At 40.7% G+C, this 26,189-nt stretch overlaps 1 protein-coding gene across 6 annotated transcripts in view; it reads left to right on the top strand.

The window, feature by feature from the left end:
* The window catches only part of LOC122549028 (RNA-binding Raly-like protein), a 634,594-nt gene that overhangs the window by 469,571 nt on the left and 138,834 nt on the right, over positions 1 to 26,189 (top strand). For all 6 annotated transcript variants that reach the window (XM_043688161.1, XM_043688162.1, XM_043688165.1 and 3 more), the window contains one exon: positions 20,493 to 20,656. In XM_043688161.1, the coding sequence (XP_043544096.1) occupies positions 20,493 to 20,656 (164 nt within the window). The remainder of the gene's footprint in view (positions 1 to 20,492; positions 20,657 to 26,189) is intronic.

The following is a 26,189-nucleotide window of genomic DNA, read 5'->3' as shown; positions in this document are numbered from 1 at the left end:
CATAGGCCCTTCTTTTAGTCTTGCAACTGATGTTAGTCTGCCAGTTACAGAGAACTATCCTTTTCTTGGAGATGAGCTGTTCAATTTCTACGTCGTTCTCATCAAACCACTTCTGATGGCTTCTGGACTTGTACCCGAGGGTGTTATTGCAGGTACTGAGAATGGTTGATTTAAGCAGACTCTAGTGTTCTCCCATGTCAACTGGATATTCCTGAGGTAGATTTTAGCAAGTGAAACCTGTAGATGTTGCATAGTGACCATGTCACCCAGGCTCTTGATGTTGCATCTTGGCCAGGTCTGCTTTTTCTGAACCCTCCTCTTTCTGTGTAGTCTGATGGTCATTGTGGAACAGATAAGGTAGTGATCAGTCCAGCTGTCATCTGAGTTGATCATAGTCCTGGTAACATTCACGTTCCTGAAGCAAACAATGACATAATCAACGAGATACCATTGCTTTGAGAGTTGGTGCCTGCGAGATGCTTTGTATTTGTTTTTCTGATGGAAGAGTATGTTTGTGATAGCAAGGTTGAACTCAGTGCATTTTTTAAGAAGGACTCCATTGGCGTTGATGTTATCAATACCTTCCCTTCATTTGGTGCCATTTCAAAGGCTGTAATCTCAACCAAATCTGGCATTGAAGTCTCCAAGAAGAATTATCTTGTCCTCCTTGGAGATGCTTGACAACAGTGTGTCAAGGTTGGCATAGAAAGTCTCCTTTACTTCCTCCTCTGAGTCAAGTGTTGGGGCATAAGCGCTCATCTGGTTGTTGGTGAGCATCAGGCAGATGGTCATGAGTTGGTCATTGATCCCCACAGGAAGTTCAGAGAGGCAACTGATGAGCTGGTTCTTAATTGTGAATCAACACCGTGAATTTTGGGCTCATCAACAGCCTTCCCTTTCCAGAAGAAGGTGTAACCACCTTTCATTTCCTTCAATTGTCCTTCGTCTGCAAGGGAGGTTTTGGAAAGAGCAGCTGGGTTGATCTGGAATCTCTTCAGTTCTCTGGCTATGATCTCAGTTCTTCTCTCAGGTCAGTCACTGTTAGCTGTGTACATCAGGGTTCTTACATTCCAGGCTTCAAAGTTTATTATTCTTCATGCGGGTAATCCCTCTGGACACAATAATCCAGTCAGGAGTTTTTAGCGCATCCCCTCCTCTATTGGGTTGAGCAGAGCAGATTCTAAATAGGGCTGCTCAGCTGTGGGCTCAGCCACCAAAATGTTTTGTCTGCCTTGTTCAGGTGCAATACGATTGAATCTGACACCCATCACCTGCTGGGTGAGTTTGTGTCTAGGGGCTTCCAAATATCACAAAACTGTTCCCTTCACCACTAGCTGATGGCCAAAGGAATGTAAGTAGGACTGGTACATCTTGGGAGGGCACCTGTGTGACTGCTTCTAACATGGGGAGGTTGATACACAGACAGCCACCACATGATTCTTGGCAGATAAAGGTCAAAGCCAGTGGCATAGAGACCAAAATCACTGGTGACCCTTCTCTGTTGCAGCCTTCATTCATCTTTATAACTGTTGTGACACTCTAATTTATGTTCAGCTATCATCCTCCAGCTTTGCTGTTGAGCTCTTTATGGATTGAGCTAATGGAAAGTGGGAGAACGCACTAAGTATACAACTAACAGCTGTAATTTATTATTTAATATTAGAAAAACAAAAGCATTAGCTGCTCATGGATATACCCTCTGTCCTTCCACCTGGTACAGAGGAGTGCCTTGTACAAGCTGCACAATGTCCAATTCTATTCCTTTATCTGCTTCTTGGACATTTCCTTGCATTCTGCTTTGCCATCAGACTGGAGGGCTGTCTACACAAGAGTTCTTCCACTTTCCATTTGGGATCTAGGGTGGAGGGTGTTGCTTGCAGCAGTCCCATGCAATTTTAGGTTAAGTTGGTTCATGGATTCACAGTCCAACTGTTTGTTGTGCAGTGCTAGGAATTCTAGTGGACCATGTGTATGCTGGTTGTGGACAGTTTGATCCCCTTTTCAGTTATTTCAGAAATCTTTGTTGTTCTTTTTGGTTGCAGTCCAGCCACACACTCTTAATCTTTGGGCACCCAGTGAGGAGAGGAGCAGACAAGTCGGACACCTCCTTGCAGGTCTGCTCCTCGGCCTGGGTCTGGCCAAAGTGGTCATCAACAGATCCAGGCAGCAGGCAGTGGAGGGAGTCAGAGTTTCTGACTGCCTTCCCCTCGTGTGGCTACGTTTGTGCCCAGGTGTCCTTGGAGCTAGAGTGGGAGTTTCACCCCCACCATACACTCGATGCTTTTGAGAGGTGGAGTACCTTATTTCCTTCGCCAACTGCATTTTGATTTTATCGCCTTCCTATCTTCTTACTTTGCCTTGCACTGCCCTTGACAAACTTTGTGAGTAAATTAATAATTAAGTAGAAACACGAGTGATTTAGTGGTGGTGGATAATGCTGCAAAGTAACACGGGCAATTTGGCAACGGGAAGAAATACCTTTTAGCTGAGCATGGAAGTGTTTCTGGATATATAAATACAGAAACACCGTAAAAAAGGAAAAAGAAACAAAAGCATTAGTCTCACCGTGAAGAGTGTCTTTCTTCAAGTTTAGCTTAAACTGATAAGGATGTAGGCTGGCTTCTGCCATAATGAATGGAAAACTGATGAGTTGACATTCGGATCAACACTCTCCAGTGAACTGAGTCAGGTTACTGAGTGCAAACTATTTTGTCTTTTGCCAGCTAGTTAATTTAAACAGATTGAACTGACTGCTATCCGAGGCACCAGAGATAATAGTTTATCAATTGAGTAAAAATTGATTTGCAGCAAAAAAAAGATCCAAATCACTCATAGAACTTTAGTTTTGACTTCCTTCAGTTTGACTTTTTACTGATGATCATTTATGGTTTTGAATCAATTCAGCTGCATTTCATGGTATTTACTATATTGCCGCAAATACAAAAGTTACCTCACAAAAAATAATTTCAGATCTGACAAGGGTATTCTGACTGATCTCCAAGAACAGAAGTAACCAAAAATGGGAGGTTAATTATATTAAAAATGGTACTTAAGACCATAAGGCAGAGGAGTGGAAATTAGGCCATTCATCCCATCGAGTCTGCTCCACTATTCAATCATGGCTGCTAAATCTCTCAACCCCATTCTCCCGTTTTCTCCCCATAACCCTTGATCCCTTTGACGATCAAGAATCTGTCTATCTCAGTTTTAAATATACTCAATTACCTGACCTTCACAGCCTTCTGTGGCAATAAATTCCATAGATTCACCACTCTCTGGCTGAAGATGCTTCTCCTTTCCTCTGTTCTAAAAGGTTTTCCCTTTACTCTAAGGCTGTGCCCTCAGGTCCTAGTCTCTCCTACCAATGGAAACATCTTCCCAACATCTACTCTGTCCAGACCATTCAGTATTCTGTATGTTTCAATTAGATGCCCCCTCATCCTTCTAAACTCCATTGAGTATAGACCCAGAGTCCTCAAATATTCCTCCTATGTTAAACTTTTCATTTCTGGACTAATTCTCGTGAACCTCCTCTGAACATACTCCAGGGCCAGTACATCCTTCCTGAGATATGGGGCCCAGATTTGCACACAATATGCCAAATGTGTACTAACACCATTAGTAGCCTATCTCAAAGGCCTATCTATTCCAGGAGGCCGCAAACTGTGCTGGATTATGCTTGTCTTTCTTTTAAGGAAGCAGAGGGAAAAGGAAATCAACTGAGTTCCAATGTGGACTCCAAAGGCATTCCTACATCAATTGTTGAACAAATCAGCTTTCATTTAACATAAGAGGCAATGCTCTTCCATCTTGACCATGTACCCCACAGCGTTGGAAACCTAGTTTGAGGAATGCAGAATTTTTAGCTCTGCTTTTCACCAGGATGGACAGCATCTCTGCCGTGGCGAAAATGTTGGAAAATATCAGGAATCTCAAATCTAACCCCTCACCTCAGTTTCACAGGCGGGTGTTTGGCTTTGACAGTAGTTCAGATGTATGCGGTTTCTGAGAGTGGTTGTCCACATAAATGACCAACAACCTTCATTGAAATGGTATTTGGGATTCCCTGGAAAGTGGAACATGGAATGTGGACACTGCTCAAGGCGTTTTGTTCTCAGTGTATGTCTTTGGACAGTCAAGGCACACATTTGGACAGCTGTGATACCCCTGCAGATGTAGTCCTAGGACACCTTGGAGATTATTTTTTAGGGAAAGGTCTGGGGACTTTTAGGTCAGCTAACTATGGAGACGATTATGGATTACTGTTTGGAGCTGTCCAACTTATCAAGGCCCGTCAAAAAGTGTCAACAAGTGTAGACCTATCAAATAGTGTCAAGAAGGATAACCAGTGTCAACATGTCAAGAAGTATCTAGAGGTCTCGAAATTTTGGGGGTTATCATTGACAAGAAATGGAATTGAATTAGCAAAATAAATTTGTGGCTACAAAGCAGATCACACAGGAATTTTTGGGTAAATAACTCACCATCCACCTCATCTACAAGGCATAAGTAATAAGTATTATGGAATACTCTCCACTTGGAGCTCCAACAACACTCAAGGAGCTCAACATTATCAAGGACAAAATAGCCCAATTGACTATCACCCATTCTAACACACTGCTGCTACCTCTACCATGGGCTGAAAAGCATTTTTAGAAACTCACATTACCTGGCTTGACATCGTGTATGTAATAAAATAGTCACCTGCACATACTGTATCTGTACTGCTTGTGGCAGAGTAAACTAGAGTATGTGTAAAACTTATACTGCTCTGTAAAACCGTTCCATTTATGGCAACATTGTACATTTGGACTTGGCATAGAATTCTGCAGTTAGGTCTGAAATGATTATATCAAGTTGTGTTTCCCTTCTCTACTATCGGACAGCATGGTGGCTCAGTGGTTGGCACAGCTGCCTTACAGTACCAGGGATTTGGGTTCAATTCTATTATCAGATGACAGTGTGTGTGGAGTTTGCACATGTTCCAGTTTTCTCCCATACTCTAAAGCTGTGTAGATTAGGTTGCCTGGCTGTTCTAAATTGCCATAGTGTCCAGGGATGTGCAGGTTAGATGGATTAGCCATGGGAAATGTGGGGTTACAGGGATCGGGTCGGAGTGTGGGTCTGTGTGGGATGCTCTTTGGAGGGCTAGTGTGGACTTGATGATTCTACACTCATGTGTTTCTATTAAGGTTTGGTATTCCAGCCAAATGCCACATTCAAAATTGTTGGCATTTTGTGGTCACCAACTAAGCAACAACATTACTGCTGTCATTAATGGAAGTGACCAACTAGTACTCTGTGGTATGGATTTCAGCTTGCCTAATGTTAGTTTGAATTTTCAAAGCCACAGGGGGATCTCCAGGTATCCAGTGCCATCAAGTAGTCATTCACAGTAAAGAGTCCTGCATTAGTGAAACCGTTTTCTCAGCATTCTTCACATCCCAGTTTTAAAACTGCTCATTCTGTAGCTATGTTCACTTCACGGTGTTCCCCAATATGTGGAAGTATCCTGTCAATATCTACCTCATCAAGTGTCCTCAGAATCTTATATATTTCAATTGCATCAAGCCTTCATACTTGTAACTCAAACAGGTAATCTGTTTGGCTGTTCTTGATAAGCCAACCTCCTTCACCCCAACTTAGTGAATTTCTTTTGAACTATCCCTGAGAGAGAGAGAGAGCAGCAGGGAGAGATGTACTGCAACTTCCACACCAGTTTCAAGACCCCACCTACTGCTAGTGAAACTAAAACAACAAAAAAACCTTGTGTGTTTGTGTGCACGTGTAGTGAAAATGTTCCCATGTGCTTGAATAAACCTCCTTTTATGCACAAGAACACCCAGATTCCTCTGTGCTGTATGTTTTTGGGAGTCTCTTCCCATTTACTTAATAGGTAAAAACAAGGAGTGCAGATGCTGGAAACCAGAGTCTAGATTAGAGTAGTGCTGGAAAAGCACAGCAGGTCAGGCAGCATCCGAGGAGCAGGAAAATCGACGTTTCGGGCAAAAGCCCTTCATCAGGAATAGAGGCAGGTTGCCTGCAGAGTGGAGAGATAAATGAGAGGGGGGTGAGGAGAAAGTAGCATAGAGTACAATAGGTGAATGGGGGTGGGGATGGAGCTGATGTAAATGGTCTGTCTTTTGATTCTTTCCATCAAAGTGCGTTTAGTCTCAGTTTCCGATATTAAACTGCATCTGTCAATCTTCCACCCACTCACGCAACTTATCTGTAGATTCGTATGTCCTCATCACAACATACCACCCCCCACCTATCTTTGTATCATCAGCGAATTTGGATAAACTATTCACTCCCTTCTCCAAATCATTAGTGTAAATAGTCAATAATACACTTAAGAATAATCTTTGTGACACTGCACTTGTTATTTCCTCCCACAGTCATGAGAAGCGCAGGTCGGGTGAATTGGCCTTGCTAAATTGCTCATACTGTTAGGTGCATTATATATATAGGGTGGGTTACTCTTCAGAGGATCGTTGTGGACTTGTTGGGCCAAAGGGCCTGTTTCCATACTGTAGGGAATCTAAAAAAAAGATATGGACCTTTTGGAGTAAGTTTTAAATTTACAGTTGATTTAGTCAAAAATGAAAATTGGACAGTCTCTTTAACGAGTAGTCCACCACACAAAGTTTACTTAGGGGACAGATTTATTCCAATATGTCCACACTATTACATTTTTCTGCCTAAATTCTCCTTGCTTCAAATGCCTTCACGAATGTAGTTTCTTGGCTGACAACAATTATTTATAATTATTTGAGAATTGCTGAAGAAATTATACATATTGTTGGACCTTTTTGATTTGTCCTCACCAGGACAACTCCACCAACCTGAGTCTGCTTGCCAACCTATCAGAGTTCTCCTTTCATACAAGATAAATTTTGTTTCACACTCACTTTGGTATTTTTTGCACTTTGCATTGTCCTGATCAGTTAAAAAAAGCTTCAACAAAATATGTCTTTACTCAGCACTATACAAGTTCTGGACAATAACTATTAATACTTACTTATTAACTACTGAGATTGATTTTGATGGTATCCTTGGAAAAAAATGTTTTATGTATTAAAAAAGTTTGCATTTAACAAATGAGATCCAGAGCAGTAACATTAATTCTTATTTCACAGATTCTGCAGCTTCCATCTGCTTGACACTGAACACTAAATCATTTGTTTCTTTCTTGCTATTCTTCTCCTGTCACGCAACATCAATTAATTATATCTATTGCAACAAACTGAACACAATCTTGCTTATGTTATGTTAATCTCTCATTTAGTTTGTGAAAATACTTCTATAAATTGGTTAATTAGGCATGTATGCAAACTATCGGGTTGATTCTTAATGATCAGACTTGTCAAAATATATGCTCTGCATACTTGTTTCAGTCCAAGATTATTTTAAGGTCATATTTTGTCTTTCGTGATTAATTCATTAGAGATTCCTGGAATTAAAAGTCTCGTCAGAGTGTTCATTTCGATGCCCTGTGTATTGATGGAGGAAACTGTTAGCATGAGCAATTAAAATCACCATACTCCTAAAGGGTCACCCTCTGATTAGAGAGATGAATGGCAGTGAGTTTAACTTGAGGGTCACCACGCTTCAGGAGAGAGATGAGGTTGAGAAGGCAGAATTTTCATGGTAACCTCAGCCAATGTAGGAATTGAACCCACATCACAAACCAGCTGTCCAGCCAACTGAGCTAACCAAAGGCAATCTGGTAATTACAATATCTGATCTTCCTCTTTTTCCATTTTGATTTACATATTATTTGAGTTATGGGATGTTACTATATTGGACTGATATGTGAATCTTGATATTATAGCTTCCTAATACCTATGTTCCATTCTTCACTTTTCAATAGTATGTGACTGTTGATGTCAGAGTTATTATTAACTTTTTATTATACTTTACTTAACACTCTTCAAGTTAATTCACATACACAATTTTAGGTAATTTACATTTTCCAGATAATCAAGCTACAGGTTCACTATCTGCCTCCCATTTTCATCTATGTTACAGATGTTGTGTTGCTTTTTCTGGCACATGACATTAAAACATGACCATTTTTGAACAGTTATGGACCAGACCAAAGCCCCTCAAAATATATTAAGAAGTTAGCCTCGACCCTAACTTTTTCTTATTTTAAAAGCAAGTGCCAGGCGTTGCATTCTGGGTGTAATTCGATTGGTCAAACTACCAATCTTAAAGCAAAACAGACTTTAATCATATACTAGAGTTAAAATGACACAAAAGAAAGAAGAAATTGGAATAACAACTCTAATGGAAATCTGAACAGAATAATATATTATTTAGCTACTAAACAGTAATTGTTCCAATATGATAACATCCCATAAACACACCCTTGGCATAAGCAAATTCAGTAAAATAAATAGTCTCACATTAGTTCTCCAGTCCAGGAAGAAAAACATCAAGAGAAAACTCTTGAGTGGGAGAGTAGCAGGGAGAAATGTACTGCAGTTTCCAAACCCAGCTTCAGGATTTCAACAACTGCTACTAAAAACTAAATATACTAAACCGCCTGGATCTCTGGGAGCTTGACCCGACCCATTCAGGCTGCTTCTATTGTTCCAACTTTTAAAAAAAATCCAAGGCCTCACAAAATGTTTACTTTTTTGGATTCAAATAAACAGCTCTGCATCTCTGACTTAAAACCTCCCTTCCAAAAAAAAAGGATAAAATACACCTCTTAAAGCCATAATTTCATCACAATTGGAATACATGCTAGACTGAAACAAATCATTTATTTTCTCATTTTATTCCTCTCCACTACAGGAAGCTGGATAATAAAGAAAGTTACACTGATTCTGTCACTTTGCATCATGTTGAGCTGATCATTTTTAATGAGTAAGTTCGGGGAATCATGTCCCCAGGTGTTTTAACATAGGAAGGTATTATGCAAAATCTGATCATTTCATGACCTTATCTCACTTTCACACAAACACACTTTCTAACAAAGGCTATGGGATAGTATCCAGTAGTAAAAGGAAAGACTGCTTTATCATTCCCTTTTAATAAGAAATGTGAGAGATCTAAAACCTTGTCCATCTCACAGCTAGATCAGCAGAGATCCAAGATCAAATCTGTACTTCATTGATTTGTATAATTCAGTATATGGCACCAAAAGGTAGATTTAGGATGAAAATGGAATAGTGTAGGATAGATAAGCTTCAGATTGGTTCCACAGTTCAGCACAACATCGAGGGCCGAAGGGGCTGTACTGCGCTGTAATGTTTTATGTTCTATTTACTAACTAAACAATTCAATGAGTCCAGAAATTGCAGTTCATCACCATTTGGTGGTAACTGTAATGTGCACATGAAAAATATTGTTTTGCCAATTCCCATAATGAAACTGAAAAATGAACCCTAAAATGGAAGAGTCTTCACTAAAGCATAAATATATAAATAGATGTGATCCAGAATGTTTCGACGTGCAGTAACACATACAAATTACTTAATCACAGGACCACTTGAAGAAAAACCTATCATTGGCAAGTGGGATGTAATCTATTGATTTTTTAAATTCATTCATGGGATGGAAATGTTGCTGGCAAGTCCAGCATTTTGTTGTATACCCTTTGCAAAGCCGATGTTGAGCATTCTTCTTAAACTGTTGCAGTCCTTGCAAGCACACCCACAGAGCAGTTAGGAAGTGAGATTCAGGATTTAGATTCAGTGACAGTAAAAGAACAATCATGTTGTTCCACTTCAAGATCGAAAAGTGTGGTGCTGGAAAAGCACAAAAGGTCAGACAAGATCCGAAGGGCAGGAGAGTCGATGTTCAGGCGTAAGCCCTTCGCAGGATGGCCTGTAGCTTGGAGGGCCATTGTACACTCTATGGAATGAATACTTTCACTGTGTGGGGACTCTATGAAATAAAAGCTATTTCATTCATGTGACTTGGGCTCCTGGATAAGTCAGTTTAGCTAGTGAGGTGGTTTCAATGTCCCTCATCAAAAACCATTGTAGGAGATAATTGTAGAGTCATTAGTACCACTTCAGAAATGATAATATTCAATAGCAATACCCACTTTGTTCCAAACTGGCTGGCGAAGACATCTGCTGTTCCTTTGTGCTGGTTTGATTAGAAGATTTTCACAATGTAAGGCTGTAATATGCCAGGTAAGTGATGAGTTAGCTTTTGTCCATGAAATGTTTCTTTAGAGACAACACATGTGGTCAATGGCATTTTAATTCTAACAAGGGGTTTTTCTTTAAAAAAAGAAGCAAATAAAACCGAGAGTGTTAATAAGAAAACGTTCTTTTCATACTTAGCGGGTGTGACAGCAACCTTCCAATAAACACATTTTGACTTCACAGATGAACTTCCTCTCTATCCACACTACCTGCTATAGATGACTTGACAGTTACATGAAAGAACCCATTATCTGACCAAACTGTAATAAATTGACTAATCTTGGGAAATTAAGCAGAGTTGAGTTGCAGAAAGCCATCGCAAGAAAGGAAATTGTACTTGGCACTATACTGGGGAAACACAGGAAAGATTTACCATTTACCTGAGACTTTGGTGTTGTCCCATTTACATTTGGCCAAAAATGTTCTACTGAGGGAGCTCAGCACTATTGGAGCTGCTGTAGTTGGGATTAGACGTAAAACCATTATTCCTCAGTTGGATATAAAAGATCCTATGTCAACTTTGGAGGAAAAACATTGGTTAAATTCTCAGGAGGAAAAAGGAGGCATTGCTCAACCTGGTTCTTGGTAATGAGATGGGTTAAATACAGCAGGGGAACATTTGGGTCAGTAATCTTTAAAGCATAATTTGCAGTAGAAAATTAAATTGGTCAATCCAAATTAAGAATAATCGACTTGCAAAGAGCTGACATTTATTGGGCAAGATTGGAGTGAGTGAAATATACTGAATTCAAACAACAATCATCCAAAATGAATTATTTGGTCACTGTTGCACTGTTATTTTTGGGACTTTGCTGTGTATGCATTGGTTGATCATAGCATGGTCATTATTCTGCAATACCTCATCGGTCATAAAGATTCCCTTGTGTCACTTAAAGTAATGTAGAAATGTAAGTTCTTTCTTGTGTCCGTGGAAGCATAATGAAGACAAGACATGTTGTGGATTTTATAGAGGCCCCACACTTTTACATATTTGAAAATAGAAAATCTGCCAAACAAGAGTCAACAATTTTATCTCAGCCTTTGCTAAATTGTGGCCATCTGCTATGAATTTCCAACTTAGTTCCATATCTGATGTTTGCCCTATTCCTGATTGCAGTACTGATAGTCGTGATTTGCAAAGTCACACCAAAACTGTGCAGAATACATAACTGCTGTTATAAATCTCAAGGGGAAATAAAGGCACACAATAAGTTTATTTATTCAGGGTTAGCATGAATAATGCAGTTTTTGTTCTCTCTGTTCCTCCTCCAGACTTCTTTATCCAATATAAATCTCACCTGAAATTTGATGAATTGGAACTCTTCAAAGCAGTACCTTGTCTCTGTTTTTGTTTCAAGATAATTTGCTTCAGAGGTCATCCAAGAGTTGTCAAAATATAAATGCAGCTTTAACTAACTAACAAGACAGTTATGGCAGTTTGGAAATATAATACTTCCATAGTCTGAATCAGGACATCATGGTGACTTAGTGGTTAGCACTGCTGCCTCACAGCACCGGGGACCCAGGTTGGATTTCAACCACGGGAAATTGTCTGTGCGAAGTTTGCACGTTCTCCCCGTGTCTGCATGGGTTTCTTCTGGGTGCTCCAGTTTCTTTCATAGTCCAAAGATGTGCAGGTTAGCTGAATTGGCCATGCTAAGTTGCCAATAGTGTTCAGGGATGTGTAGGTTAGGTGCATTAGTCAGGAGTAAATATAGGATAATAGAGTAGGGGAATGGGTCTTCGGAGGGTCAATGAGGACTTGTTGGGCTGAAGGACCTGTTGCCACACTGTAAAGATTCTATGATTCAGATACCTTTTTGAGTGATGTTAAATGTGACCTAAGTCATAGAGTTGCTATTTTGCCATTGTCTTCTGAAAGTGTTGTATGACAAGTCATCTTTTTGACTTTCTGTTGTTAACAAGGAGCCTCCTTCACATACCAAGTAGCATATGAAGTTCAAGTATACACTGTGGATGATTTACTTCTAATTTGAATAAATGGGAGATTGAGCTGAATGGTGCTGTATTTAGCACAACTATTATAGCAAGCCGGTTATTCCCCTCTTTTCCTTATTTTCTGGACTTTGCTAATTTCTTCTGAAATCAACAGTTCTTACAGGTAGAACACATCTCCATGAATCTGCAGCCAGCTGATAGTTCCTGTGTGTTATGGAGCACATTTCACCTTCAACTGACTTATCAGAATGACCCCATCTTCCAGTTGCTTGGCATTTCAATAAACCATCTCCCTGCCATGCTTACAGTTCCATCCTGGGCCTACTATAGTATTCCCACAAAATTCAAAGCAAGCTGGAGGAATAGGACCTTGTTTTCTTTTGGCATTTTACAGCCCCTAGACTCTTCAAAACTGAGTTCGACAAATTCACAGTATAATCTCTGTCTTTCATTTTGATTACAGACCTCCCTCTCCTACTCTGCTGGCACCTCCTGCTGGGTTTTGTTGACTTTCTTCTTAACATATTGGGCCTATTTTCTCCCTTTCATGCCTATCTTACTTCTCTGCTTCTCCTTTATGATCATTAGCACTCTCTTTGTCTTTTGTTATGGTAGGCCGAAGCATTTATTCCATCCGCTCCTCGTCCCCTTCTGTCAACTACATAAAAATAACAATTTTCCAGCCCCAATTAGTGCTGAAAAAAAATCATATCAGACTTGAAATACTAATTCTGTTTCTCTCTGCAAAGATGCTACCAAACCTGCTGAGTTTCTTAAGCACTTTTTGATTTTATTGCAGATTTCTAGCATCCACAGAAATTTGCTTTCATTTCTGTGAGCGGGTCTCCAGCTTTGTCCATTAGTTTAGTAGTCACTTTATCAAACACCAAGTTAATGCCTAGTTAGTGAAGATAAAAATGCATTTCAATGAGCATTGGAAAGATTTGCAGTGATGGATGGGAGGGAGATAATATTTTGGAAGAAGGTCAGGGGGAGTTGGAGAGAACACTGATTCCCTCATCAATCAATGCTGACACATATCCAGCAAACCTCATGTTCTACCTCATGTATGTTGCCTTACTATACAATAACCTTCATGTTGATTTTATGTCCTTACAAATGTGAATTGAGCATAATATCAAAACAGTTTCCATCACTCTAGTTGAGACTCTGATGGCTGTGCTCATTGATAGGGGGAATATGATGTTCCTAAATCGCATGTACAATATTAGTTTAGCAGAATTTCTATTTTCCTGCATGACTCTATTGCATTGGGCTGGTAGGTTTTTATCAGAAATGTATTTAAAATGTGTTCTGCAGACCAGCATAGCTAAGTTTTCAAGGAGCTGAATGTTTCCAGTTGAGTCATTATCTCAACATCAGCCTCAACTCTGGTTTGGGATCCTGGAAGGGGCCATGTTAGAACATCACATACAATTTTCCAAGGGGCAGCTGATTATAAGCCTCCTCCAGAAGGCCTGGTACAATGGAGGACAGCAGACAGAACAGGGAAGCTGGAGCGCCCATCACACATCTGCTATCTTGATTGGCCAACAGCTCAATCACAGGAGATGCATTAAGTAAATTTAAAGTTTAACAAGGCAGCCCTACATATGGAGTGCAGCATATGCGAAGTCATGGAGTAACCCATGACCTAGGTGACCTTACGCAAGCAGTGTAACCGGCTGCAGAAACTTGAGCTCTGGGTTTGAGTGGTGGCTGGAGTCACTGTGACACGTCCATGAAGCTGAGTTACTTGAATAGCATGTCTAATGTGGCTAATACAACACAAGTAGAAACATGCTGGCAGAGAGTGAATGGATGACTGCCAGGCATTCCAGCAGAAGTAATGTAGCATTCCACTGTGATGACTGCACCCACGAACCAAATGTTCATTTTGGGCACTGGTGAAGGTATGGTTCCTCAAAGAAGTACAGCCAGAGCCAAGTCTGTGGCACCCTGGATTACTCAGCTGCTCAGAAATGGAGGAAGAAAGGTAGAAGAGCAGTAGTGATAGGGGATTCATTAGTTCAGGAAACTGAGAGGCGTTGCCGTGGAAATAGACGTGAATCCACATTGTATGTTGCCTCTGCAGTGCTGGGGTCAACAGTGTCACAGAGCAGCTGTAGGACAGTCATCTGGGGAAGGTAAATGTCCAGAGGTTGTAGCCCACATTGACACCAATGCGAAAGGTAGGAAGGGGGATGTGGTCCTGAAAACAGATTTTAGGGAGCTAGGACAGATATCGAAAAAAGGACTTAAAAAGCAGGAATCTCAGGATTACTACCAGTACGCAGAGAAATAAGCAATTGAGTGCTTTGGAAAACTGGGGTAGGCGGGTGGGCATCAGTATTCTGATGTGCTGGAACAGGTTCAAGAGCAGGTGGGGTTTGCATAAGGTGATCAGGTTACACCTTAACAGAACCGAAATTAATTTCATCAAATGGAGATTTGTTGCTGTTTTGGGGAGGTATTAAACTAAATTGGCAGGGAATCGAGACTCTGAGGTGGAGCTCAGATTGGAGAAAAACAAAACTGGGATAAGCTGAAGTAGAAAAGAAATAAGCAAACTTATAGGACAGGCAAAGTGAAGGCAAGAATTAAGTAGGATCAGAATGTGGAATAATGTTAAAAATACAAAGTTAAGGGTTCTCTATCTGTATTCACAAACATTCAAAACCGAAGACTTAAAGACACAAATGGGGGTGATTGGATATGATGTATTTACCATTACAGATACGTGGTTAGACATTAATTAAAATTGGGGATTGAATATCCAAGGATATTTGTTATTTAGGAAGGATAGGCAAAAAGGAAAAGGAGTTTGAATAGCACTCCTATTAAGGAATGTGATTAGTCCATTAACAAAAGTGGATCTTATTTTGAAGGCTTAAAATGCAGGACCTGTTGGAAAATTGTTTGACAAGTGCAGTGAGACCCATCCAGACATTGAGAGCATCTGATGACATCCTCCACTTTACACAAGCAGCATGACAAGATTCTCACCAAGCAGCAGCACGATGCCAGATGGACAGGGATTAACACTTGTTATAAACCTTGTTAATGTCACAATACGCCTCATCAGTACTCAGCCTCCCAACAACACAACAACCGAACAGGTTCAGCTCACCATTCGTTCCAAACGATCTTCATGTTGGAAACTGAGTACTAGAGTCTCAGAGTACACTCCGTGGGCAGCAGTCACATGAATCCCATCTTCACAAACATTGATTTCTGATATGCCCATCCCTGATCCACTTACAGAAAGTTTCTGCACTTTAATGCTATACTTCAGACTGCACACACAGCTGTCATTGAAGATGTTTGTCCAAACCATCTATTTGGGCATGTTATAACACACCTGCATGGCAGGTAGAACTTGCATCCAGACCTCTGGGCTCACATGTAGGATTGGTATATTGTGCCACACCAATCAAAAGGCAACTATTATTGTAATGTTGGTACCAAAGGACATTTCACTCATAGACACCCAATGGACTGGACTAAGTTGATAATCACCGAGCAATAAGTTGTTCTGGGAGCAGTGCAGAAATTGGATGTGAGCCACCGTCTGAGTGTGATAGATAACTATTGAGGTGAGTTTTGGAAGATAGAGCAAGAGAACTCACTGGGCCTCGGAGCAACAAAACCCTTCAAAAAAATTTAATCCAAATCGGATTTTACCAAAAAAGATTCAGCCCCAGAGAATCAGTTTGGTGGAGGTAAGAAACAGGAAATGTTTCTGGGAGTTGTTTATGGAACCACCAACAATAGTGATAATGTTGGGCATAGTATAAATCAAGAAATTAGGAACGCGTGTAACCAATGATCCTTCCATCCTGCATTAGCTCCTCCAAAGGCTGCCCGTACCAATCTCTACGCTAAAACATTCATGCTGGTTTAGCCAGCCAGGCCCACACACAGACCTCAGAGGTGCACACAGCATCTGGAGAAATTAGAGGGAACATAGCATATAACTTGGGTCATGTAGTAATAATGGGAAATAAATAAATACACTGCTTAAACCTAATCAGTACAAATGCAATGGAGGATGAACTCCTCGAGTGTGTAGACGATGGATTTCTGAAGAAGTTCAATAAACAGCCAACTAGGGATTCAGCTATTTTAGATTTAGTATTAGAAATGGGCTAATTAATAATCTTACTGTAAAGAGCCTTTTGGAAATAATTATCACAATACGATATAAATTTATTTTTAATTTGTATGTGATATAGTTCATTCTGAAACAAGTGTCTGAAATCTGTTCAGAAGAAGCTGTGAAGATATGAGGGTCAAGATAGATTTGGTTGATTGAGAAAATACACTAAAACATTTGACAGGTTGACAGTCAATGACTAGTTTTATAGATTTCTGTGTGGTCTGCAACAGATATACATTCCTCTATGGCAAATAAAACCCTAGAGGATAGATTAATCAAACATGACTAATAATAAAGTTAAATGTAGCAACAGATCACAGAATTGACTTACAAGGATTTCTGACAGGAGCTTCCAATTGGGGCACCTTCAGAAATTCTGAATGTACTTCTATTCTGACAGTTCTTTCAGAGCTCAGAATTTTGAAGGGGGGTGGGGAGGCAAAACATGTGTCCAGGACTCAACTGCCATATTCTGAAATGTTAAAATCCTGACAGCCACTTTGTCAGCTGCTGTTCAATAGTAAGTACATAAGGTAAGTGTGATTTAGGATGCTGGGAGCATAAAGTGCAGATGGGTAGGACTATAGGGTTCTAGGGGGATAAGATTTTTTATGCATTCATGGGATGTGGGTGTCATTGACCAGGTCAGCATTTATTGCCCATCCCCAGTTGCCCAGAGGGCAGTTCAGAGTCAACCACATTGCTGTGGGTTTAGGGTCATATGTAGGCCAGACAGGTAACGATGTTAGTTTCCTTCCCTAAAGTACACCGTGACCCAGATAGGTTTTTTGACAAATGACAATGAATTCACGGTCATCATTAGACTCTTAATTCTGGATTTTTAAAAAAATTGAATCTAAATTCCACCATCTGCTTTGGCAGTATTTGACCCCAAGTACATAGTTAGGTCTCTGGATTAAAACTTCCATATCCGCCACAGATTCACCTGCACCTCCACACATATCATCTATTGCATCCTCTGCACCCGATGTGGCCTCCTCTATATTGGGGAGACAGGCTGCCTACTTGCGGAGCGTTTCAGAGAACACCTCTGGGACACCCGGACCAACCAACCCAACCACCCTGCAGCTCAACATTTCAATTCCCCCTCCCACTCCACCAAGGATATGCAGGTCTTTGAACTCCTCCATCGTCAGACCACAACAAAACGACGGTTGGAGGAAGAACGCCTCATCTTCCGCCTAGGAACCCTCCAACCACAAGGGATGAACTCGGATTTCACAAGTTTCCTCATTTCCCCTCCCCCCAACCTGTCTCAGTCAAATCCATCAAATTCAGCACCGCCTTCCTAACCTGCAATCTTCTTCCCGACCTCTCCGCCCCCACCCCAGTCTGACCTATCACCCTCACCTTGACCTCTTTCCACCTATCACATTTCCGACACCCCTCCCCCAAGTCCCTCCTCCCTACCTTTTATCTTAGCCTGCTGGACAAACTTTCCCCATTCCTGAAGAAGGGCTTATGCCCGAAACGTCGATTCTCCTGTTCCCTGGATGCTGTCTGACCTGCTGCGCTTTTCCAGCAACACATTTCCATCTCTGGATTAATAGTCTAGCAATAATATGACTAGGCCATCACTTAGCCAGGGTACCAGGTAAGTACAGTGCCAGCTGGGTCTGCATAGGGTACCAGGGAAGGATGCCAGATATGTAAGGGGTAGGTTGCCAGGTAAGTAAGGTATCTGCTGGGTAGAATGCCAGCTGGATAGAGGTTAAGGTTTGGAGAGATATGATGCCAGAATAGAGTGCCATCTGGATAGGATTTAGGGTAAGGGATGTTTAGGATAACAAGTTGGAAGGAGGTTGTCTGTCAAGCTGTAAGGTTGCCAGGTAAGTAATGTGAGAGACAACAAAACTGCAGATGCTGGAAAACAAAGTAGACAAGCAGGAGGCTGGAAGAACACAGCAAGCCAGGCAGCATCAGGAGATGGTAGAAGTCAATGTTCTGGGTATAACCCTTCTTCAAGAATTGAGGTGGGGGTAGGGGGAGCTACGGATAAAGGGGAGGGAAAGGTTATTGATAGGGAGAGGGTGGAATAGTGAGGTACGATAGGTGAATACAGGTAGTGGGTACGACCTGGTAGGTCGATAGGAGAAATTAATCAAGTTGGTAGCTGGAAGGTTCAGTCGGAGGGATGGAAGGAAGGAGGAGGAGCTGGAAAGGAAGTTGGGGGATAGGTGAGAAGATATTCAGTCTTCCTGGCTGTAGGCTGACCAGGTAGAAGATGAGGTGTTGTTTCTCCAATTTGCAGTCTGATTGGACAATGGAGGAGGGCGAGGGTGGACATGTCGGAGAGGGAATGGGAAGGGGAATTGAAATGAACAGTGATTGGGAGATCAGGTTTGCAGAGTTGGGGTAAGTAAAATTGATTATAGGAAATAGGGTCTGGCAAGAGGTGGCACAGTGACAAAAGGTAGATTGGGAGTGGTCTGGCAGACCAATAAAAATTATAAACCAATTAGCTTAACCTCAGTTGTGGATAAGATCCTGGAATCCATTGTGAAGGATGAGATTTTGGAATACTTGGAAGTGTTTGGTAAAATAGGGCAAAGTCAGCATGGTTTCATCAAGGGGAGGCAATGCCTGACAAATCGGCTAGAATTCTTTGAGTAAGTAATGAGCAGGTTACACCAAGGAGAGCCAATGGATGTTATCTACTTAGGATTCAAGAAGGTCTTTGACAAGGTGCCGCACAGGAGGATACTGAGTAAGATAAGGGCCCATGGTGTTAGAGGTAAGGTGCTACCATGGATAAAAGCTTGGCTGTATGGGAGAAAGCAGAGAGTGGGGATAAAAAGGTCCTTCTCAGGATGGCAGCTGGTGACAAATGGTGTTCTGCAGGGCTGTGTTGGGACCATAACCTTTCATTTTATACATTAACGATTTAGATCAAGGAACTGAGAGCATTCAGGCTACGTTTGTAGACGATACAAAGGTAGGTAGAAGGACAGGTAGCATTGAAGAGGCGGGAAGGCTGCAGAAGGATTTGGACAGGTCAGGAGAGTGGACAAAGAAATGGCAGATGGAGTACAATGTGGGAAAGTGTGAGGTAGAAAGAATATAAGCATGGACTATTTTCTGAATGGGGAGAAAATTCAGAAGTCTGAAGTGCAAAGAGACTTGGGAGTTCTAGTCCAGGGATCTTTCATGGTAAACTTGCAGGTTGAGTCAGTAGTTAGGAAGGCAAATGCAATGATGGCATTTATTTTGAGAGGACTTGAATATAAAAGCAGGAATGTATTTCTGAAGCTCTATAATGCTCTGCTAAGGCCACATTTGGAATAATGTGTGCAGTTGTGTGTCCCAAATATCAGGAAGGATGTACTGGCCCTGGAGTGTGTTAAGAGGAGGTTCATGAGAATAATCCCAGGAATGAAAAGCTTAACATATGAGGAACGTTTGAGGACTCTGGGTCTATACTCGGTGTTTAAAGGATAAGGGGGATCTAAATGAAACTTACAGAATACTGAATGGCCTGGCCAGAGTGAATGATGGGAAGATGTTACGTTGGTAGGAAAGACTAGGACCCAAGTGAAGGGAAGACCTTTTAGAACAGAGAAACAGAGAAGCTTCTTCAGCCAGAGAGTGGTAAATCTATGGAATTCATTGTCACAGAATGCTCTGCCAGGTCATTGCGTATATTTAAGATGGAGATGGATAGGTTCTTGATTGTCAAGGGAATCAAGGGTTACGGGGAAAATGAGGATGAGAAACTTATCAACCATGAATGAATCGATGGACTGAATGGCCTAACTTCTGCTCCTATGTCTTATGGTCTTATGGCAGTAGGGTATGGAGGGAACCAGGTCAGCTATAAGGGGATGATGGATCAGATTTGTTGTGGGTGGTGGGGGAGGGAGGATGGAGTTGGGGAGCAGGGAGATTGGCAAGGAATAATACAACAGTCACTCAAATGACAAACTCTTGACTGGACCACAGCCACAATTAAATCGAGTCTGCAGCTAAAACAGAACAAAAATGCCACCACCAGATTGTGTCATTTATTAACCAATAATCTCAAGGTCCAGAATACAAAACTGAGAAACTATGAAGCTATGTGCATGCATTCATTAGATGGCTTGATGTTTTCCAATGAAATAATGGTGCTATCTTTGCAAGTTCAATTGAGAAGTGAAACTGAAAATGTACTTTGTATCCTAAGCATAAATGTTATTTTTTTTTAGGATGTTTGATTACCATGGCCGTGTTCCACCACCACCTCGTGCTGTTATACCAATAAAACGTCCACGTGTCACTATACCTGTCACACGCAGAGGAAAAGGAGGTTTCCCCATGAAAGGAGGTCCACGGTCCACAATAACAGGCACAGCTTCCACAGGACCCAAATGTAAGCCTCTGCTATAAATGACTATGCTTGGCTAATGATAATCTTTGGAAAGTCATCGGCTGTATGTCAGCATATACACTATCTCAGCAATAGATGTCACCTCTGCCTCTTTATGCTTGTAAAATCTTTTCATTGAAAATTATAAGATAATGGAATATTTCTAATAATAGTCATTCGAATTCAACTTGCAATTTTTTGATGTGAGGTAATTTAGGACTGCATGTCAAGCTGGCATTTGTTCAAGTTTTTAATTAAAAAAAGGGAATGTTGTTGTACATTAAGCAGCACATTTAACATATCTATGTAAAAACATTGCCTCGGGTTAGAGTCCTATGCAATGTTATGAAATTGTTGCTGTGTCAGAATGCTTGATATCTGTTACACTGGAGTCTATATCAAAAACAAGGCACAGTCCCAATGTATGCCAGAAAAGGAAGGGCCAAGGAGAAGAATAATTTCACCCTTGGACTCTATGATCACACATTAGGTGTTCTGCAGATGCCCTGATGCAACCTGACAGTCTGGAGCCAAACAAATTTGACTGGCATTGAGCTCATAGTTAAGTCCGAGGTAACAGTGGGTTAGAAGACAAGGGATCTCAAAGGGCTGAGGTGTTCTTCATGCTTATCATGACCGACATTACCTCCAATTTTTCTTGCTGCTGCACAGATGTCTGAAGTCTGCTGCAATTGGATGTCAATGCATCTGCAAACTGATCAATGTGCACCGACCCTCCAAGCAGCTTAGAGGAAACATTATTCATGGATATGGTCTATTGGTCATTGGAAACATAGATTTCTTGGATGTAGTATGATGATATATCTTCAATACTTTTGTGAAATGTTTGCACGTTCTCTGGAAAGTGTTCAGATGTAAAATACTTGTTCCATGTTGTTTGGGTCTGAAGACCAGGAAATTGTTGATCAATGTTTATGACATTAGTCATGACATTTTTTTTACTCAGACGCCTTCCTAAAATTATCCCTCAAACATAAGAAAATCACAAAAATTAATGAACACCACCTCTTATAATGTTTCAAGGGAAGACAAGGAAGGTATTTTTAATACCCAAAATGGCAGGATTTGAATTGGGTAAGAAATTAAGCTGTTAAAGATCTGAAACATGTACTTAGAATCATAGATTCATTGAGTCATATGGCGTGGAAACAGACCCTTTGGTCCAAGCAGTCCACAGCAACATAATCCCAAACTAAACTAGTCTCACCTATTACATTTGGCCCATATCCCTCCGGACATTTCTTATTCCTGTACTTATCCAAATATCTTATAGATGTTGTAACTGTACCTGTATCCATCACTTTCTCTAGAAATTCATTGCACACAGTGTAAAAAGAAATTGCCCCCATGTCTTTTTAAAATCTTTCTACTCTCACCTTAAAAACATGCACCCCAATCTTGAGATCCCTCACCATAGGGAAAAGACACCTGCCATTCACCTCATGATTTTATAAGGTCACTCCTTAATCTCCTACATTCCAGTGAAAAAGAATTCCCAACCTATCCAGCCTCTCCTTTATAACTCAAATCCTCCATTTCTGCCAGTATCCTGCTAAATCTTTTCTGAACCATTTCCAGCTCAAGAATATCCTTCCCATAACAGTGACCAGAACTGAACACAATAATCCAGAAGAGGCCTCATTAATATTCTGTACAACCTCAACATGACATCAACACTTCTATATTTATAGGTCTGAGCAATGAAGGCAAATGTGCTAAACACCTTCCTAACCACCCTATCTACCAATGTTGTAAATTTCAAAGAATTATGTACCTGAACCCCTAGTCTCTCTGTTCTACAACATTACACATAGCCCTACTTTTAACCGTATAAGTCCTGCTCTTGTTTGTTTTACCAAAACGCAGTACCTTGCATTTATCCTTATTAAACTCCATCTGCCGTTTCCTAGCCCATTGACCCAATTGATCGATATCTCTTTGTAATTTTAGAGAAAGTTCTTCACTCTCTACTGTTCGCATCAATTTTGGTCAGTCCACTCCAAATCAGAATACCCTCCCAAGAGTTGAGCTGGTTCTTAAAACCTTTCAAAGAATCTGCATATTCCCTATTTAATAGTGTTTCTATATTTAACCTAAGTCATTTGGATCTCAAGAAACCTAAAAGAAGATGGAAAAGTGTTCATTTGGAAACTGCCTTTATGGCACTGCTTGTGGGCTGGGAAAAGCAGGAGAATATTCTGCAAGTCTAACAAACTAATCCGTATTCTCCCCATTATCTGCACAATTTACCCACCAATCCTCTCTGCAAGGTCACGGATTGGCTACCAACCTCTGCTTTTCATCCAGCTTTATCCTGACTTCCATAACTATTCCTTCAATTTCATCCAAATTTCGGTATTTCTCCTTTGCCTTTTTCCTAAATCCCCATCTTTCCCTTCAATTCTTTTCTCCAACTCCCATTTCATTTTACCATGAAATCCCCATCCCTTGTTCCTGTCCAAAAAGCAAATATGTCCACCGTGTGTTAAAACTCCATTTGGGGAAACCTAGCCATAACTAAGCTTAGAAATTAGGGCTATGGTTTTAACTTTTAACTCCCTAATTAATGACTAAACTTATACAGGAATCTTTATTCCAAAATGGAAGCTTCTTTTCTAAGAAAAGAAAGCTTGCAAAAGTACTTTGCTTGCACAGTTATAGATGTATTTTTCAAGCGAAAGGGAGAGACAGTAATTTTTCAGTCATGAGAGTGGTGCTAGAAAAGGACAGCAGGTCAGGCAGCATCCGAGGAGCAGCATAATCGATGTTTCAGCAAGAGCCTTTCATCAGGGAATGAATCAGTAAGTTTTCAGCTGTTCATGCCAGATTTGGTGATAATAACCAAGTATATTTCAGTCTATGATCAGAGAGGAGGCTGCTGTTTTGAGGAATGATGGAATGCGAAATTGTCTGGCAGGTATTTTAATGATAATGCAGCATTAATTACTACTTCACCACAGATGCGCAAATCAATCAACATTTCATTTCAAACAGGAAGTGTTGGAACACTAACGTATAGCTAGGATGAGATTTTAAACTCTGTTTTAATGGAAGTGAAAAAACAAAAGGTAAATGAAACCTCGGAGTTAAGCTGTCATTTTTGTAGGCATATGTTATTGGTGCTTATGACTTTTGAAATGGTAACAGGATACTCTAACTTCATTTTCTATCCAGATTCCAGTATAAAAGCACTTTTATTTTCCTTTTTTTGAACATTGTCCCCTTCTGCTTCAGTGCACAGGTGCAAAAAGGGGACTGTATTGGGAAGGAGATCATTCCTCAGCATCAACAGCAGTGTTTCATTATTGGCAATCAAGCAGGCAGAGGATGTTTGGTAAATGGAAATTGCTAGTTACAGACACTTCCTTTATAACAGAGGGTAATGAGATGCATCAATTACTGTTATTGGTGTGCAAAAGTCTTCATAATAGCTTTAATTTACAAAATTGATGTCAGCCTTTGCCTCAAGTGTACAATCAGTTCATAGGGAATCTTAAACATAAAACTTAATTGAAATTCATGAATCTCCCCAAGAACCATTTGAAAGAATTTTAATAAGGTACATTCTCTATAAATAGAACAGTTAGAAATCAAGAAGCAATCTCTTCAGTTGAAGAATGAAGTCTGACGCGAGCAGGTTTATCAGAATCAGTTTATTTCAATGTTGTTGAGCTGCATCCATTTCATTGCAATGATGCTGATAGATAATAGTTGTTTTGCCTGCTGGTCCTTTAACATAGAAACCAAGAGCAGGATTGGACTATTCAGACCTTTCAGCTCACTCTGCCATTATCAATATGATCACAGCTGATCCTCTATCTCAAAGTCATATTCTCGCTTTCTCCCCATGCCCCTTAATGCCTTTAAAATCTAAAAATGTATCTCTTTCTCAAATATATTCAGTGACTTCAAATCCAAGGTCTTCTGTGGTTGAATTTGACAGGTTCACTACTCTTTCAGTGAAGACATTTTTCCTCATCTTAGTCCTAAGTGGCCTACCCCGCATCCTGAGACTGTGTCCCTTAGTTCTCGACTCCCCAACCAAAGAAAACATCCTCCCTGTATCTAATCTTTCCAGCCCTGTTAGAGATTTATATCTTTCAGTCACATTCCCCTCCCATCCACTTTAGTGTCTAAAAAAGCCAAACATCTGTGGTCATTTATTCCACGTTCTGTGTTCACTGTCTTTCCTGATGCAGGACTAATTCCAAGTTGCTCAGTGGATTTTGTAACCCATATTTTTATTCAGGGTGTCTGATCGGGACATTAATTCCCTAACTCAAGAAATCCACTCGCAGAAAATGAAAAAAAAATGGAAAGAAAAGAGAATATTTGAACAGGAATTTTACATCTGTTTTCACTGTACAAGAATTGGAAAGCCTCCCAAAGTTATTTAGAAATTATGACGTGACTGAGAGGGAGTGAATCTATCACCATGGAAAATGTGCTCAGTTAACTGTTTGACCCAAAGTCTGACAAAGCCCCAGACCAGGTGGCCTGCATCCAAGGATTTTAAAAGTAGAACATAGAACAGTACAGCACAGCACAGGCCTTTCAGCCCTCGATCTTGTGCTGACCTTTTTTCCAAATCCAAGATCAAACTAATCTCGTGATTGCTATTTTTGCCCTGGGATAAAGTCTCTTGCTATCTACTCTATCTATACCTCATCATCTTGTACACCTTTATCAACTCGCCTCTCATCCTTCTTTGCTCTAATGAGAAAAGCCCTATCTCCCTCAACCTTTCTTCATAAGACATGCCCTCTAGTCCAAGCAGCATCCTGGTAAATCTCCTCTGCACCCTGTCTAAAGCTTCTACATCCTTCCTATAATGAGGTGACCAGAACTGAACACAGTATTCCAAGTGTAGTCGAACCAGCTTTATGGAGCTGCAGCATAACCTCACGGCTCTTAAACTCAATCCCCCGGTAATGAAAGCCAACACACCATACATCTTCTTAACAACCTTATCAACTTAGGTGGCAACTTTGAGGAATCTATGGATTTGGACCCCAAGATCGCTCTTTTCCTCCACACTGCCAAGAACCTTGTCTTTATCCCCTGTAGTCTGCATTCAAATTTGACCTTCCAAATTGAATCACTTCACACTTTTCCAGGTTGAATTCCATCTGCCAATTCTCAGCCCAGTTCTGCATCCTGTCAATGTCCTGTTGCAAACTTACCAACCCATCCTTCCACTTCCTCATCCAAGTCATTTATAAAAATCAAAAACAGCAGAGGTCCCAGGTCAGATCCCTGCAGAAGACCACTTAGCACCAGGCTGAATACTTTCCATTTACTACCACCCTCTGTCTTATATTGGCTAGCCAATTCTGTATACAGACAGCCAGATTTCTCTGTATCCCATGCCTCCTTACTTTCTGAATGAGCCTACCTTGGGGAACCTTATCAAATGCCTTGCCAAAATCCACATACACCACATCCACTGCTCTATCTTCATCAATGTGTTTTGTCACATCCTCAAAGAATTCAATAAGGCTTGTGAGGCATGACC

Source organism: Chiloscyllium plagiosum, chromosome 4 (genome assembly GCF_004010195.1).
Source record: "Chiloscyllium plagiosum isolate BGI_BamShark_2017 chromosome 4, ASM401019v2, whole genome shotgun sequence".
In the NCBI taxonomy this organism is placed as follows: domain Eukaryota; kingdom Metazoa; phylum Chordata; class Chondrichthyes; order Orectolobiformes; family Hemiscylliidae; genus Chiloscyllium; species Chiloscyllium plagiosum.
Note: the sequence above shows the minus strand (reverse complement) of the source record. Positions and strands in the feature narration are given on the sequence as shown.